Source organism: Euleptes europaea, chromosome 3, assembly GCF_029931775.1.
Source record: "Euleptes europaea isolate rEulEur1 chromosome 3, rEulEur1.hap1, whole genome shotgun sequence".
Classification (NCBI taxonomy): domain Eukaryota; kingdom Metazoa; phylum Chordata; class Lepidosauria; order Squamata; family Sphaerodactylidae; genus Euleptes; species Euleptes europaea.
Window position 1 is genome coordinate 42,161,913 of NC_079314.1, and position 18,451 is coordinate 42,180,363.

Below are 18,451 nucleotides of genomic sequence, written 5' to 3' on the forward strand. Positions count from 1 at the left end.
CCTCCTCTCCACCCTAAAAAGGAGGTCCAAGACAGCTTACGACATATATACATCAGCATGAAAACATAAAATCACAACAACAGAAATAATGCCACCATCCACCATTACTTGCCAACAAAAGCCACCATTAAAAAAATTAACAGGCAATCATCAAATTTCAGCAAAAAGACCTCTGAAACAAGATTGCCATACAAACCCTTCTAAAGGTCATCACAGAAAGCCTCCTCTCCTCCAGAAGACCACTCAAGAGGCCTAGGGCTATGATTAGGCAAGGCCTGTGATTAAGTTTAAGGATTTTTTTTTTAACAAATCCCTAGGGATGTAATGGCAAGGAAGAGCTGCTGGGAAGACCAGTCATACCAGGAGAGGCAGCTTTTCAGGCTTTCAAGCCCCCATGAAAACTAACAGGAGGCAGTGGAGGTGGAGAACTTAGAGCAGCTAGAGCTAGCTCCTACCACTGCTCCCCAACCTCCAGTTCCATGTTGCAGTGTTTCAGATCCCGAAAAACTGATGACTACAGGAGAACAGTAAAAGAGGTTTGAGATCTGTCAATAAAATACACCTTGACCATTACGCATACCACTACAGAATCCTATCTCCTAAATCTACAGTCTATGTTTCCCAGATGTGCCACCTAATTTTGGCTTGAGAGCTTGGCATTTGGTGGACAACAGAGTTGTTAATCCAAACTGTCTGGCTCAAAATTGACCCTCCAACAAATGCCATGACAGTCCCTAATTTCCTTTTCGGTAAATAACCAATCTGCATCACAGAGGAACATACCTGATGACAAAAGGCTTCCGCTGCTGCCACTGATAATCTTTCCTTTGCTCCCCATGTTGGCTAGCTTGGAGGTCTTTAGAGTTCCAGTTTCTGTCAGGTCAATGGCAATCTCGCTGAGGCTTCTTGCCGCATGAATTTTGGACTGGTGGGGGAAAAGGCAGACACTGGTGTTAAGAGTGGTTACCAAATAGAAAGCCTGTCCAGGAAACTTTTCTCCCATCTGTTCTAGAATTACCAGCAATTGTATCTTGCTCACCTGCTTCTGACCACCACCTAGAAGAAGAAGGAATAGTTCTACAAGGAATCTCCAGGTGAGAAGAAAGATCATCTTTAAACCAGATGAAAAAGGTGTAACTTCTTGGAATTATTTATTTTTTTAAAAATTATATGCTGCCTTTCCCGGGATCTGCTCAAGGCAGCTTATAGTGGTCAGAACTGCAGAGTATATCTCTGGAGGCAGCAGTCAACATAAAGATAATAAGACAAAGAAACACCTTGACAAGGCCATTAAAGTATGATAGAAGATCTCAATGACTATATTTAAAAAACCATACAAGGATTTACAAATAGAAAACCACTCAGCAATAAAGTAACCAGTTTTGCCCAACTCGATCCAGTTCCTTCAACGATTTACTTATTACCCCCAAATTAAAAAACAAGGATGACCCAATGTCTCAGGCAACACCACAGCTACTGAAAAGATCACCTATAGATTACTGTAGGAATTAATGTGGCCTCTTTCCTTCTGTCCACATGTACACTACAGTATCAGATCCATTTGAACATAGACCTCATTTTCTGGAATATCTGAAATGGACCCAGTAATATAATCCACATCCTAACTGTCTCAAGAGTAAACAGAAAACACATTGTAACAAGAGAAAAAAGGGCTACTTAATTAGACAAAAATAGCCTGAACTTTCACAATCACAAGGTTTGACTGATGTACTGTACTAGCTTGTTTAAAATCTGGTATACACAGAACTGATCTTCAACATAGGATGGAAGGGAATGCAGTAAGAATTTTTCCCCTTGGGGCCTTCTCTCAGAAAGTCCCAGTGTCCTGTAAATTTCCACATGGTGCCTGACAACAGAGGTAAAGAGCAAAGGTAAAGAGGTAAAGAGTTACAAACACCTCAAGATAAAGGAAAGTTGCAGAACAGTTTGGTATGAGACTCAAGTCAGTGCATGTTGTGTATCTTCTTCAATCAATAAATTGAAACGTCATTATAAAACCTGAAAAGTCCTTAAAACTTCCTTGGAATCTTTGGAAAATTCCTTCCTTGGAAAGGTTTTCAAGCAAAGATGCAAGGTAATTCAAAGTACTGCAGTCAGAGAATCAGGGATCTACATGATAACAGCAAGTAAGATACCCACTATTAGAGGCAGATTTCAGGCATCTCATGGCAACAAACTTTGGTTTGCCATTAAAAGGCACTCCATATGTTATAAAGTCCTCATGTTCCCCATCTCACCTTGTGGCTGTCATTGGCCCCGTTGATCAAATGTGCACCTGAATTCCCTGATGCATGGGGCCCCATATCAGACTGGGACTACGGTGTGCAAGAGGAGGAGGCCTAAGCCCTCCTAGGCCATGTGCTTGACCTGAAACAACCTCCGGGAGTTGAAACTTGCCTGATGGGAAAAACTTGCATGTAGTTACACCTATATAAACATGGAACTCTCAAGCCATGCCAGTTGATTGGCTGTGGTGTGTATGTGTGGTGTGTGCATGAGGCCTTCATAATATGTGAATAAAGACCAAACTTTATATGTTGTTTAATGAGTTGGGTCAAATTTTAGCAAGTTGGGTTCTCCTGACCCATCTCATGTTCCCTGCAGCCCCACAGAAGCTGCAGATAACTTATTTCCCCAAGTGCCCTATGGCCCAATTTGGATCAGGATCATGGTGCTGGGGGAAGAGGGGCTTTACTCTTCACATCTGGGAACGACGACGTTTGCTTTCTACAGAAAATTCACTGTAAATCGGTCATCACACCAAGTAGCTTTCTCTACCGTCAGCCTCCTTAAGATTCTCACCTTGCTCTGCTTTCTGTCCAGGTAGAACTGGTGCTGGCTAATGGCCATAGCCCAGATGGACTTTATCAAGGCAGGACAGGCATACCACGTGTGCACGGCGATGCCACTGTGTCCAAAAGTCCTTCTCGTCACAGATGCCCTAGAAGAGCAGAAGAACAAACAATTCACTTGCAATGTAAACAGAAAACAGTCAGGACAAATGTCAATATTTCTACTGTTTTGTCAAGATTTTAAGGTAGAAATGAGACTCAGCAATTTTATTTTATTTTAAATCCATGTGGGATGTCACTAAGTTCACATGTTCCTTGCTCTCCCTCCCTCCTTCCTTCTTACGGTGAAAACTGATTAGTAAATTACTCTTTGTTACATAAAGATATTTGTATCCAATCTTCTCCCAAAATGCCCAAAAGCAGGTTCACAGCAATCACTGTATCTAACAGTGAAGGGGCTGCCCCCTGAGCCAATCACAACAGCATCAAAATGGGGCTGACCACAACAAAGGGGGAGTTTATCAGGAAACTTCCCAGGTATGCAGAAAAAAAATATAACTTTGTAAATTAACCTAAAGACAAAAGCCCCCCACATCAGCTTGATGAGGACTAAATATTCTTCAGGAGCAAAAAAATGTGAGTCACTTAAAGGGGGGGGGGGAGAGAGAGGAGAAGTAAGCCTGGGCAAAGTTCCTAGAAGCTTATAGAAATCTGCCAGAAGGACTTTGGAAGTGGAAGTAGGGATTTTCAATTTGTTCCCCCTGTCTCACGATTCCTCACTGAGCCCACCTTTGAAAAATTTAATTAAAACACATTTCAGTCAGCAGCTCAAAACCACTGCTGCATCTACATGTGTGTGGGTTTGCATTCTCCCCACAAAGCACAGGACTGCACACCAGCCCTGTGCAGCAGCTGTTGCGGTGGATGGACCATTAGCAGTCACTGAGCACTTCAATGCAGGACAGGTGAGCATTGTTCAGATAGCACCAACCTGTGCCTGGGGCGGGGGGAGTTGCAGTGGTGTTCTGCCCCATGGACTTTACTCCCCACTTTGCCTCACTCAATTCCCCACCAATAAGAGTGGGAATGTGCTGGTGTGTAGGACAGGAATGGGCCAGCAGAACACGAGAAGGGGCTCACTGGACCAATGCTGGTGGGGGGACCTAGAATGCCAAGGGCCTCCCATGGGTTAACTGGGAGACATTGGAGCACTCCCACATTGTGGGGGACCCACAGTGGCACCAGGCTGTGGCTCCCTATACTGAGGTCACCTCACCAGAGACCTGAGTTGCAGTGACCGGAGTGGATTGGGGGCCCTGGGGCTTCCGGCAAGCACAAAGGGTTACTGACGATACAGTTGCTGGAAAGTTAGCCCTCTACCAGGATGGAAGAGAGGCAACTGTCCCAGTTGGACATCTAGGGGGGCAGGGGGCCTCATGCATTATATGCGTCCCAGTGCCCTTTTTTGAGGTGATGGCACCCTTTGCACCGTAAGGGTCGAGGGCCTGCTTGGGGTCTCTGCAGAAGGGGGATGGCTGTGGCCCTTGCCAACTCTGTCTGCTGCCCAGTGACTGATGGCAGGGTTCAGTCCCTTTAAGGGGAGGGGTGTGCCACACACATGGAGCTTTGATCCTTGGCCATGCCTCTTCCTGCCGCTTAACTGTGATGTCTGCAGGGCCAGGCCCCTGGGCTTGCAGACTCCTGATTAGTTCTGCCTGCCCTGTCCATCACAGCCCAGCCATCACAACACAACATCTGGATGAGACGCTATGGTGCAGTTGCTAAGAATGCCACCCTGGGCTTGATTTTTCACAGCAGCATGACAACTGGTGCATTTGGGATGATTTCAACTTGATTTCCTACCCTCCTGTATTAAGTGTATCGTACCAAATCTGAGCATTAAACATCTGAGCATTAAAGAGGCAGATCATGAGATGGAGGGAATCTTGGCCATCTTCTGGGCATGGAGTATGGGTCACTGGGGGTGTGGGGGAGAGGTAGTTGTGAATTTCTTGCATTGTGCAGGGTGTTGGACTAGATGACCCTCTGAACAGTGGTCCCTAGGTGGTCCCTTCCAACTCTATGAGTCTACGATTCTATGATCTTGGGAGGAAGAGTTATCCAAATAAAACTGGATATTAGGACAGGAAATAAAGTTATGGTGTTTGTTTAATCTAAAAGGTAAAGTGAGGGTGTATAAGACAGGAAAGCAAAGAACCAGACAGTGTGAAGAGAGGTATCCAGGAGCCAGACAAATTGGAAGGATAATTTGAATAATATTTCTCCCATCTGTTCTCTTATTCCAAATACATGGGTTAAAAATACATGTTTACTGCACACGTGAGGTGGATGGCATAAGCACCCCTTGATGTGGCAAAAGCTTACTAGGCTTTCGCTGTGCCCCATAACACAGCTCGCTCATGCGCTCCACACTCATGGGGCTCCCAGCATTGGTAAAGGAATTTTTTTGGGCACAGTTCTTATGGACATCTGCCCTCCCTCTGCATTTTCACAGTTGTGGATTCAGTTTATTTTCTTCCCCATGTGCATTCAATAATGAGGATTTTCAAGGGAGGGCGTTGGCATCATTGGTGTTGCCAGCGGTGCTGTCACAGCACTCCCCCCTTTTTAAAAAAAGGCACTTTTAAGGGGTGTTTTTTTTAAAGGGAAAAGAAATCACTTAAGGGTGAGAGGGAGGAGAGGGAATGGTTTGACCACAACAGTCCGATCATCAAATAGTGGGCTGGAGGTGGGTAGGAGTGGCCAGGACAAAGATAACAGAGGGAAATATTATGCAGGAAGAAAAAGCAGACTGAAAATTGGCTTCCAGAAAAACATTGGGGTAAAAGTGATCTCAAAAGAACCAGAAAAAAAGGAGGGGGGGAGAAGCAAAAAACCCAAAGTGAAAACTAAAGACGCAAAAATGCATGCAGAAATCAGGGGATAAACCAAAGCAGCATGGGACCACAACTGACGGAAAAAACCTATGCGGAAAAGCCCAGTGTGAATTACGTCATTCCCATCACATATTTGACTGCCATGTGAATCTTGCATCTTTCTGTCTTCCCTGCATCTTTAAGGATATGCTAATTATTTCAAAAGAAATGCTGAAAAAGTGCTCTATAGTCTGCCTTCCGTCCACTTCCACTTCATTGAGCAATTCCTTTTAAAAAGCCATGTGACTTGGCTGGGAGCCTAGAATCTGAAATACGTTCCCTGTGGATTCAGATGTCTCAGTTGGCAGATAGAAGAGGGGTAACTTTAAAAACCTTTGTTAGATTTAAACATAAAAAATATATTTCTGTGCTATCTCCAATAAAGTACTATTTTTGTGACATTAAAAAGCAACACAGAAATAAAAATTCTATACCACAGAGTGGTTTTTGTCAAAGCAGACCTGGGAACCTTTCCTAGACTGACAGAATGGAGCAGACTAGCCGGTGTTCTAAGGACACAATCCTAAAGCCTTCCTGGCATGGCTTAGGATAGCAACTAAGGGTGAATGAATGAATTTATTTAGCCAGAATAACGGTGACATTCCACAAGATGGGTGTTCGCAAGAAGCCGAACTCTGATCCCCATGACAGTCATACATAACTTGCCTGTTCTTGTCTCCTTCTGCCCACTGGTGCCCCCGCTCCAAACAGGACCGTAGCGCACATGAAGCAGCCCCCTCCCCCCACACTATTACTCTGAACAGAAAGGGAAGTCTGGGGAAGGAACTACTTGACAGCAGTCTTCTGCAGTGGGCCAAAAAGCTCTCCCTGGTCTGTTTCTGTTTGGGGTAACAGTGCATTTTGGGTGGGGGGAGGCTGAAGCTCCTTCTGCACACATGGTGCAGTCCAATCAGGTGTGGGAGCAGCCCTCACAGGAACAGAGAAGAACATGCCCAACTACGTATGACTGTAATGGAGTCCAAAGGTTTGGTCCAGGTGAGCTCTCTCTCTCTCTCATGGAAACTGACCCTAAACCCCTTCACGCTGGCATGATGCTGGCACAGCACTGGAAGGCCAGCACCACACCAACAGTGAAGTAACTCCAGCACCATCACTCTGGCATAGGGGAGAAAATGCTGATGCTGATGGAGGAGCGGGGCTTAGTCAGCTTTCTAAACCCCTCTTAAGGGGTTTAGAACCCCTTATGTTGCCGGCATAACATTTCGGCCAGAGAACTACTCCCACTGAGACAAACAGGAGTGAGAAACAATGGCTGTCCCATTGCCTCCTGCCATGGTGCACCTCAGGATACCAACTAAGGGCCAAACTGACAGGTTTAAAAAAAGGTTTTCCTTGCAGCTGCGGTAGAACCGTAGAGAAAACAAGTTGGGTTGGGAACCCAGACCTGACATATTAAAACAAAACAAAACCATTATCTTGCGGTTTGGTCCTTCGTTTGCAGCCAACCAGAGCACTCCTGAGGAGTATATAAACCCTGAGGAGTATATAAACCCCAGGGTGGCAGATTTTATTTATTTTCCCCTCCCACCTTTTCTCATAGCTCAAGGCAGCTTACAAATTCAGATGTGTGTGTGTGGCCAGCATGCAGAGCAAGGGAGCTTTGGCTCTCAAAAGCTTCTACCCTGGAAATTTTGTTGGTCTTTAAGGTGCTATTGGACTTGAATCTTGCTCTTCTACTGGAGACCAACACAGCTACCCTCCTGAAGAAAGAAAACTAGCACTCCATCATTTGAGGATGTGATTAGTGTTGCTATGGGGTCTAGGGTTGCCAACCACCAGGTACTGCTGTGTTCCGTACGGAAAAATACCAAAATAATAAACAAAATTACAAATAAACCTTATTTGCTTTTACTGTATGTTGTATATACTTCATACAAACTTACAATCATTTAGCTTCTCACATGCAGATTTACACATCTGAATACATAGGCATGATATGCCCTTGCAGTTTTTTCAAATCTGGTATAATTGCCAGATTTGCCCTGACCTGGATGGCCCAGGCTAGCCTGAGCTCGTCAGATCTCAGAAGCTAAGCAGGGTCAGCCCTGGTTAGTATTTGGATGGGAAACCACCAAGGAATACCAGGGTTGCTGTGCAGAGGAATGCACTGGCAAACCACCTCTGTTAGTCTCTTGCCATGAAACCCCCCCCAAAAGGGGTCGCCATAAGTCAGTTGCGACTTGACAGCACTTTACACACACACATAATTACCAATTTTTCTATGAGCATTACTTGCCCTTACAATCTATGCTGTGCACTTTTCAATTGTGACCGGCAGGGGAAGGCTGTGGCCTCAATTTCAGTTGATGCCTTGATAAAGATTATTGAAACTTTACCCAACCCCGGGAAATAAAGTTTAAAGTTGGCATGGCATATGGCACAGCATAAATTGTAAGTTTGTATGAAGTATATACAACATACAGTAAAAGCAAATAAAGTTTATTTGTAATTTTGTTTATTATTTCGTTATTTTTCCAAACGGAACACAGCAATAACTATATACTGATTTTCACTGGTTACCAACCTCCAGGTACTAGCTGGAAATCTCCTGCTATTACAACTAATCTCCAGCCGACAGAGATCAGTTCACCTGGAGGAAATGGCCGCTTTGGCAATTGGACTCTACGGCATTGAAGTCCCTCCCTTCCCCAAATCCCACCCACCTCAGGCTCCACCCCAAAAACCTCTCACTGGTGGCAAAGAAGGACCTGGCAACCCTAACGGGGTCCGTGCTCTTGATATACTCAGCTCCTTTTTAAAAAAAAATATTTTCTCTGCTGGGAGAGCACCGGGATATTGACTAGCTAATCAGTGCCAGCAGCACAGGCAAAGGATTGCAGTAGCTAAAGGCTGCAAGCCTAATGTGCAGAGTAAGAACACAAATAACCCTCCTGTATGTATGAAGGGGAAGCAAAGGACCACAACTTGGGGGGTTTATGCAAACAGAGATAGAGGGCACACTGTTCTCTCCCCACTCCCACCAACGTGATTCTGCCAATCGACATTAGAGAGTAACACCTCACATTCTTAACACAGGCATGCTGTGCTGAAAGGAATTCTGCTGCTCTCTGATGCAAAGTCTAACTATTTCCATGCCTCCAGATTCTGCACTGCCCTACTGCTGACTGAGTATATTTAAGAGGCATTCACTGAGATAAATGGAAGCACACACATGATACAAATAAGGTCATGTGTTTTATGAAAGGTGGTGCGTACGAGTGGCGGCGGCACATTTTTGTGAGCGCCCAGCCAGTATCGCAAAATTTGTTCTGGTTCTGCTGAGCAAACAGGTAATTTATAAGCAGCTGTCCAAGTCACTGACCACTGCTGACATCATGCAATCATCTCTCTGGCTTCTGAGATTTCATGACATACTTTCAAGCCTACATTTGCAGCAATAAGAGCTAGAAATGTGGCCTTTTTAAAAATAAAATGAAAACTGTGAGTTTCGGGAAGTTAAATTCTGCACCCAATGCCATATTTTTATGCTTTTTCTGGGCTTGTGCTGAATTGCAGAACATACACATCTATATTATTGCAGTACTGCAGAATGCATATGGGTGGGGTTTTGTGGGATGCCTGCTAAGTTTCTAGTGATCAGTGTATATTCAGATCTTTGAATCATGCAGAATTCTTCATCAGGCAGAAATGTTATGTTTCATTAGACCACTGCCTAACTAAACGGTTGATATCACATACATTAGTAATAACATTGTTTTATTTTATTTACTTCATTTATGTTTCACCATTCTCCCCAGTGGGGACCCCAAGGTGGCTTACTCCATTCTCCTCTTTTCCATTTTATCCTCACAACAGCCCTGTGAGTAAGGCTGGGCTGAGGGTTAGTAACTGGCCCAACATCACCCGCCAAGCAGGGATTTGAACCTTGGTCTCCGAGATCCTAGTCTGACACTCTGACCACTAGACCATGCTGACAGTAATATCATTTTTCCCATTCACCTTGGTGAAGATTCCAGTGTAACCTGAAAGACTGCATGCAGTTACACCAACAAAGTAGCCCAATAAAATTATATTTCATATTGTTTTCTAAATTTATGGTATATATTACTTTCTTCCAACTCCTGGAAGGTGGTCTTGCCAAAGAACTGAGCTCCATAATTAATGTTCCCAGCTGTTCCAGTGAGGTTACCGAATCAGGAGGGGCAGGATGTTCTGGGAAACTTTTGTGTTTGTGTGTGTCTGTGTGCAATCTTTCTAATAATGGGAACAGTGTGACAGCACTGCTAAGAAACACAGTGCTGTTGCATTGTTTGCATGCCTTTGACGGGGCGAGCATAGTAAAACTTCCTGGTGGACAGTGGCCAAAATTAATATTTTGAAAAACTGGGATCTTTGCGACAGAATAAAACTAGAGATGACCTACAACTGTTACTTTCCAAGCTCCTTACTAGAAGTCTGTTGTGCCTTTGGGAACAAGGAAAGTTGTCGCAGGCCACAACATACCTTAGCAATCGTAAGCTGTAAAAAGATTTTAAGCTAACATGTCTCAAAGAACACAGTAGCAAACTTGGTTGTTCTCTGAACTGCAATACTTCCAGAGCCTGACTTTTAGTTCCCTAATTTTCAGGGAAGGATATTGTATGGGTATGAACCAATTTGCACAGAATATTTCCATGGGTACTACAGATAGCATGTTATACTGAGACAAACCTCCTAACCATTTTCTATAAGCTACAATAAGCAAACTATTGACTGTACAGCAAATTCCAATAAATAGAGGTATTAAACCCTACAATGATGGTTCCTACAGACAGCAGCTTCTATTAGACAAAACTAAAGCCAGTACAAAAGGAGAGGAGAATACAAAATAACACAAACATAAAGAAAACTGGTTATCAGACACTCGTGAAATTCAGTTGGGGGAATAATATGGTGCACAGCCTATTTCCCTCCAATTTACTTGGTAAGTTATGCAGTGAAATAAATCAAAGAATGTTTGGAATTGGGATATCACACTTGCAGATGTGCAACTGACCTCAGATAAGTTATTTTGGATTTACAAGGGTAGTGCATCATTGGCTAAAGTTATCCATTGCACAAAGTTAAAAAGAAATGGATGGACAACTAACCTGTTAAAATGGATTTCAAGAGGACCTGAGGAGGGCGGGTTTCTCCAGCCACCTCACCCTAGGGCAGCAGTGGAGAGACGCACTACAGATGCATTGCAGGGGATCAGCTTGCTCCCAGATAGGGTTGCCAACCTCCAGGTATTAGCTGGAGATCTCCTGCTATTACAACTGATCTCCAGCTGATAGAGATCAGTTCCCCTGGAGAAAATGGCCGCTTTGGCAATTGGACTCTATGGCATTGAAGCCCCTCCCCAAAACCTGCCCTCCTCAGGCTCCGCCCCAAAAACCTCCCACCGGTGGCAAAGAGGGACCTGGCGACCCTACTCCCAGCCAACAGTGACTCCAGGGTTGGCATCCCCTACTGGACCTGTACTGCCACCGGCTGGCTCCAATGCCCGGGGACTTGGCTTGGACATGGCTGGCGGCAATGTGGGCCCAGCAGGGGATAACGTCCTTTCCTTGGGGTGACAAAATGCCTTGAACCAGTCTTGGGCATCAGCTCACTTCTCAAAGGGAATGAAGAAGGGGAGACCATGTAAAAACCTAAGGATGCCAACAAAGTTTTGATCTGAAGGTGTGACCATCCATGAAACACGCCATGCCCACCCAGTCAGAAGGTAGCAAAGATTCAGAAAACCTCAAGCACTCAGGGTATGCATGAAAAATCCAGCTGCTAACCTCCCCTCCCTCCCACATGGCAGATTCCCACTGAGACGGCCATGTGCTGACCGCTCCGGCACAAGAAAAGGAGGTATTTTGTCTTACCTGCGTGGGTCATGCACTTCCACAGAAAACTTCTTCTCTCTGAAGTACAGATTCTCCAGCTGCCTCCATTGGAAGATCTGAGCAGGGGAGAAAAACACACACAAAAAAAAGCAAGGCGGTTGAGAGGCAGAGTGCAGGGAGGAGGGGGGGGGACCTCTGGCTGTCCTCCTTTCAACTCTTCCTTACCAAACTCCCAGATTCCTTCAGCTTGTCGCTCTCGGGAGGGGGAAGAGCGAGGAAAGGCGATTCTGGAGAAAGCTGCGGGCGGCAGGGCGCTGCCGTGGGTGTCGGCTTCCTTGCCACTGCATCTCCACCCACCCTTCAGCAACGAAACCAGTCCTTTCTGAGAAGCCCTTTCTTTCCCTTTGTTCCTTTTCCTTGCCTGTGCTCTGGGCTACGCGGATTTCCCTCCTTCGAGTCTGCCAGCAGGAGAACAGGGGTGGGGGGAGGCGTGTTGTGTGTGTGTGCGTGTGGTGGGGGGTTGGTTTTGCAGAAGTGCTGAACTGAAGCTTCCTCCCCTCCGAGTGCTGAAATGGGAAAGGAGCTCAAATTCCCCTTTCTTCCTCAGGGACGCTATTTCCTGCCCACTAATGTGCAAGAGCTCCTGACTGGAGCTCTGAAACCAAGGGCAGAGGCGCTGGGGGCCCTAATTCATTCCAGGCAACATGAGATAAAAATACAGGCTTGTCAAGCCATTCGTTCCCTCCCTCCCTTCCACCCTCCCCCGCCACCAGCAACTAAGCAAGTGAAAGAAGATGTCCAGTGTGTAATACCTGAGACGGAACAGAGAGGCACAGGGGTGGTTTGCTGGCAATCCTACCGAAGCCCTGTGGCTATTGTTCCTTTTCCCACTTCAATGCCAAAACTAGACAGTTAAGGCAAATTCCAGAAGGGTGGCTGCTGGATTTGTCCGCTGCAGCCAAAATAACCCAGAGTCTTGTGGCAGCTCAAAGACTGTAGAATTTATCACCACAAACGCTTTGGTGAGTCAGAGCTTAACTTGGTCAGAGGGATGTTTCAGAAACCTGCCGTAAAATTCAAGACTTTCTGTCGGCTATCTTTTGGGCTCCATTAACAGACTTCTCAGCATACTAAACATAGTCATAGCGAGGTGCAGAAAAATAAGTGCACACTCCTCCTCTGCCACAATTTTAAACTAATGTATGGCACAGGAAGTTTGAGCAATCCCTCCCCACTTTTTCACGGGGAAAGAACTGTGCGAATTGTACACCTCTACCTATTAAGCAGCTTTACTTTTGATTTCCCATAGGAAATTGAAATTAAAAAATGCAGTTTCAAATGGAAGAGTTAAAAGACTTGAAATCAATGAGCATTTCATGGGAATGGGCCCCCATTGTTTGTGAAATCATCTTCTAGACATTTCCATAATTCACATGAACAAAGCAGAATTCTTCCGGTCCCCAGCACCAAACCTGCACGCCACCATCGAGCGTTTCTCAGTATTTAAAAGGTGTTCATGCCAGAACAGGGATGGGGATGTGCATTTGATATCAATGCATTGAAAACAGAGAAGCAATTGCACTGGCAGATGGATGTGTATTTGATGCACATCAGATTTATGCCTGCTGCTCCTGATCCAGAAAGAAGAAGAAGAGTTGGTTTTTATATGCCGACTTTCTCTACCACTTAAGGCAGACTCAAACTGGCTTACAATCGCCTTCCCTTCCCCTCCCCACAACAGACACCCTGTGAGGTAGGTGGGGCTGAGAGAGCTCTTAATAGAATTGTGACTAGCCCAAGGTCACCCAGTTGGCTTCATGTGGAGGAGTGGGGAATCAAACCCGGTTCTCCAGATCAGAGTCCATCGCTCCAAGCATCTCCATAGCCAAATCACTGTGATGGATGGTCAACAACATGGGCTCCGGCTGATTACCTGATTGAGTAGGGGGGAAGGGCACATTTGGAGCGCATGGTGCTGCCGACTGTTTATCTGGAAATGTGTGGCCAAAGTACTATGCACAACCCAAGGGGCAGGAGACAGTGAAGCTCCCTGCAACGCTTTCAGCAGTCATGCATGAGTGGAAAGGAAAGGAAATGTGTAAATCTATTTCCTGAGCTTAATTGCTTAAGGCCATTGCCTAATATTTTTAAAGATTGTTTATAGAAAATCTATCAGTGCTGGCTTTCCTGTCGAACAGAGAATTTCAATCATAATAAGATTCAAAACTACATTTCAAAAGTGGCGAATAAATTGAGCCCTAATACTTAAGATCATAACTGAAAATGCTCACAAGCATCTACAGCAACCCAAAGATTTTCCATAGATCATAGGAATTACTGCCTGTTCTCAGAATTCCTGGTTTTTGTACATAAATTCTGAAAGCAGTACTTTCTTTATGCAGTCAAACAAATGAATGCATGATACAAACTAAAAGGTAGTTACAGAGAACTTTCACCCTGACCTAGATGGCCCAGGCTTGCCTGATCTCGTCAGATCTCAGAAGCTAAGCAGGGTCAGCCCTGGTTAGTATTTGGATGGGAGACCGCCAAGGACTACCAGGGTCATAACGCAGAGGAAGGCAATGGCAAGCCACCTCTGTTAGTCCCTTGCCTTGAAAACCCTACTAGGTTGCCGTAAGTCAGCTGCGACTTGACAGAACTTGATGACTTGACGGTACTTAGAACTTTCTTAACGACAAGCTTGCTTGATTTCCCCAGGGAAGAAACTCAGATAACTCTTTGGAATGTAGATTCCTAATTGTGATAAGAAAAAAACCACTCCCAAAAGACCAGAAGGAACTGACCAGATTTACAACTCCTTATTCTTCTCTGAGTTAATTAACCACTTGATAAAGACAAATGGAAGGGCCAATTCCTTTGATCAAGTATCGAGTGCTAAGCCAGTGCAAGCCAAAAATTCTACTGGAACAGAATGCTTTGCAGGCAGCTACCAAAATGACTGTTTGGCCACTCTTGAGGAAAAGGTGCATGGGTTTTTCTACTCAATGCTATAATCTGTGGGGTGTTCACACCATCCTTGCTTTAGGGACAAGAGGCACACTCACAAATATTCATGCTCCATATGCAAAGGCAGCCTCTACTGATTCTCTATCTGCACAACGAAACGACTGTGAAGACTCTCAGTACAATCCTAAACAGAGTTACACCCTTCTAAGTCCATGGAAGTCAATGGGCTTCAAAGGGTGTAACTCTGTTAAGGATTGCCCTGTAAAACAGACAACACTTCCCTACAAAGAAAGGCCCAAACAAGCCAGCGCAACACTTGTGACCCATCGGGCCAAGTGCAGTCTACCTGCTACAATCGATGGCTGTGGAGAGGAGAATGATGTATGAATGAAGTTGTTTTGTGTCTCCATGTTAGAGAAAAGTGGGGTATAAATGAAGCAAATCAATAAATTTTCAGATGGTTTGACAATACTGCTGGATAGCAGATCCAGAAGGAAATAAAAACCAGAAGACCTGCCAAGCTTTACTGATAGGTTTCTGTCCATGGGTGGTGTGTTGTGTTTAGCTGACTGGATCCCCACCCAAGGATTAAAGGATTTGGGGACAGAAGCGAGTCATGAAGCAAGTTTATATTTTTATAAATGATATCTGGGGGAGAGGGAAAGAGACATTTCTCCCTCTTTTATAATACTGAATTCATACATTAATTTTTACATATGTTTCAGGACAAGCAAAATGAAGTACTTCTTCAGAGAACATGCGTTTATATTGTGAAATTTATTGCCACAAGATGATCACTAGCTTTGAAATGGAAGAGAAAATGTCATGGGGAGTGGGTATATCAGTGGCTACTAGCCATGCTAGGTGAATGAAGCTCTCTGCATAGAAGCAGTGTACCTTTTTGCACCAGACCCCAGGCACAATCAACTGGGGAAGACTGCCAACTTCATGCTCCCAATGGAGTTAGACCTAGGGTTGCCAGGTCCCTCTTCACCACTGGCGGGAGGTTTTTGGGGCGGAGCCTGAAGAGGACGAGGTTTGGGGAGGGGAAGTACTTCAATGCCATTGAGTCCAATTGCCAAAGTGGCCATTTTCTCCAGGTGAACTGATCTCTATCGGCTGGAGATCATTTGTAATAGAGGGAGATCTCCTGCTGCTCCCTGGCAATTGGCAACCCTAAGTTGGACCTAGGGTAGTAACCTCCAGGTGGGGCCTGAGTTCTCCTGGAATTACAACTGATCTCCAAACTATAGAGATCAGTCCACCTGGAGAAAACGGCTGCTTTGGAGGATGGAATCTATGGCATCACATCAGTGCTGAGCTCCCTCCTCTCCCCACATTCTCCCCTCTCTTAGACACTGCTCCCAGATCTCCAGGAACGTTTAGGTGGAGCTGGAAACCATAGCTGGACCCCTTGTTTAGAAGGGATCGTGCGATTTTCTTGGCAGCTTTCAAGTGAGCTGTGATGAAGACTTGGTTTTCTTAAATGTCTTTTTTCTGCTGGGAAAGTACCAGGATACCAACTAGCTCAACCAATGTCATCACATGCAATCTCTGCAGTGTACTGTTGTGGCTTGTCTTAGGCAGGGCTGTAAACTACCCCTTCATGTCACAAAACGAACCTGCAAATGTTACTGCAAAAAAACCAGCTCAGTACAATGACAAGATTTTTTTAAAACCAAAGTTATCAGCAAACCATCCTCTTGCATGGACTCTGGAATCCCAAACATGCCAGATGTTTGCACTGTGCAATTTTCCCATTCCTGCGTGCCAAAGAGAGGACAGGCAGAAGGCGGGCCGAGGGAACAGCCCCATGGAATACAGTAATGTGTTGTGACCCCTTGGCTAGAGGCTGCCTCCCTCCAGATGCTTGGAACAGCTACTAAGAACCCGTCTCAGTTTCAAGCTCAACAAAAGCTGCTAAACCACTCTGGTGCTCTCCAGTCCCCCACTTTGTAAGGCTACAGCTGGCAGGAAAGGAAAACCTCCATTGTGCCGGTCTATCATTAACTGGCTCTCTCTCCCCTCCTGCTTCTCTCTATGGAAAAATTAAATGCTTCTCCAAAGAATGAAACAGAACCAGATGGGGGAATGGTTCAAGGCAAGTTATAGTATCCCCTCCTCATACACACAAACCCAATGAACAAGTTCTGGGATATTTGTAGTGTGGGAATGTTCATCTTCTGGGCACTGGAATCATGTTCAAGGGGATTCCAGGCTTCCTTGGTAGCTTGCACTTGACAAAAGGATCTGCAATGGCAAACAAGGCACCATGCCAGCTTCTGCCAATTTTGTCCTATTTATTATTTTATTTATTATATTTGTATCCCATCCTTCCTGACTAAAGCTGGGCTCAGGGCAGCTAACAACATAGAATTACCATTAAAATAATAAATGTCATACAAATAATTAAAACATATTATCAAATAAACAATAGTGGCACCCTGATCACGGATCTCAGGTGATATTCTCATTTCCAGGTTCAGAGAAACCCTGCATACCCTGCGTGGGAAGCCACAAGATGTTAATGGATGGGCGTAAGATAGGGTTAGGAAAAAACAAGCAGGGAAAAGAGGGGAGTGGGGAGGAGGGGAAGAAAAGGGGGAAGGGAGGCCAGCTAAGAGAACCGTTGCTCTCCTCAACTGTAAGCCTGGCGGAACATCTCCGTCCTGCAGGCCCTGGGAAACTGTGCTAGGTCCCACTGGACCCTGGTCTCATTTGACAGAGAGTTCCACCAGGCTGGGGCCAAGGCCAAAAAAGCCCTGGCCCTGATTGAGGACAGCTGGATGACTTTGGGCTAGGGACCACCAGGAGATCGTTATTTGTGGAGTGCAATATTCTTTGGGTAGGGCTGCCAGGTCCCTCTTCACCACCGGCGGGAGGTTTTGGGGGAGGAGCCTGAGGAGGGTGGGGTTTGGGGAGGGGAGGGACTTCAATGCCATAGAGTCCAATTGCCAAAGCGGCCACCCTATCATTGGGGAGTATAACGGGAGAGGCGGTCCTGGAGATACGATGGTCCCAGATTGTTTAGGACTTTAAAGGTCAATATCAGCACTTTTGTCTAGTACTTGACCTGGAGTCAGTGCAGCTGGTGAAGCACTGGTGTTATATGTGCCTTCCACAGGGGCCTTGTAATGACCTGGGCCACAGCATTTATGTTCAAGGATAGCCTTGTGTAAAGCGAGTTAAAGTAATCTAGTCTGGAGGTGACCTTTGTGTAGCTCACCTATGATACAAAGCACGTTCTAGGCCTGTCTGGCACCCTGTTGTGTGAACTGGGCACGGATCCTATAACCCTCTATGAGACAAGTCCTTACCACACTGGTGCCATTTTCTCTGCCCCAGTCCCCAACATCAGCCATTTCCCCCCTACTGCTACAGTGATTTGTCAAATACTGGTTAAATACAAACAAATGAAAAACACACCCTGGTGGTGTGTGCAGGGAGTTGGGGGTATGGGGCAGGGGAAATGCAGGGCAATCTGCCATATGGAACCTCTATTGCAGTGTGCTCAATCAGAAACTACAGTGGCAATGAGAAAACCTCCAAGAACATAACAGCATAAGCAGGGCCTACTGGATAAGACCAGTGGTCTATCTAGTCCAACATCCTGCTTCACACAGCGGCCTAACAGTTGCTCTGGAGGACCAAACCAATGGGGCATAGAGGCTGAGCCCCTGCTGCTGCCTCCCAGTACTGGTATTCAGAGGTTTGCTGCCTCTGTAGATGGAGATTCCCTTTAATCCAAGAATTGTTATGTGAGCCAATCAGGGTGTAACATGAATCTTGGCCTTTGCACAGGCAATTTGAGTGGCTGGGATGAATAAGTTCCTTGCATAAATTGCACGCTTATGCCCTGTGTCAGCGTATACCCAAAGGGAAATTGTTGAACCTGTCT

At 45.5% G+C, this 18,451-nt stretch overlaps 1 protein-coding gene across 5 annotated transcripts in view; it reads right to left on the reverse strand.

The window, feature by feature from the left end:
• Positions 1–18,451, reverse strand: part of FRMD4A (FERM domain containing 4A) — a 341,204-nt gene that overhangs the window by 36,010 nt on the left and 286,743 nt on the right. For all 5 annotated transcript variants that reach the window (XM_056847044.1, XM_056847045.1, XM_056847041.1 and 2 more), the window contains exons 12-14: positions 11,626–11,702; positions 2,824–2,962; positions 784–925 (exon numbers count right to left, since the gene is read on the reverse strand). In XM_056847044.1, the coding sequence (XP_056703022.1) occupies positions 784–925; positions 2,824–2,962; positions 11,626–11,702 (358 nt within the window). The remainder of the gene's footprint in view (positions 1–783; positions 926–2,823; positions 2,963–11,625; positions 11,703–18,451) is intronic.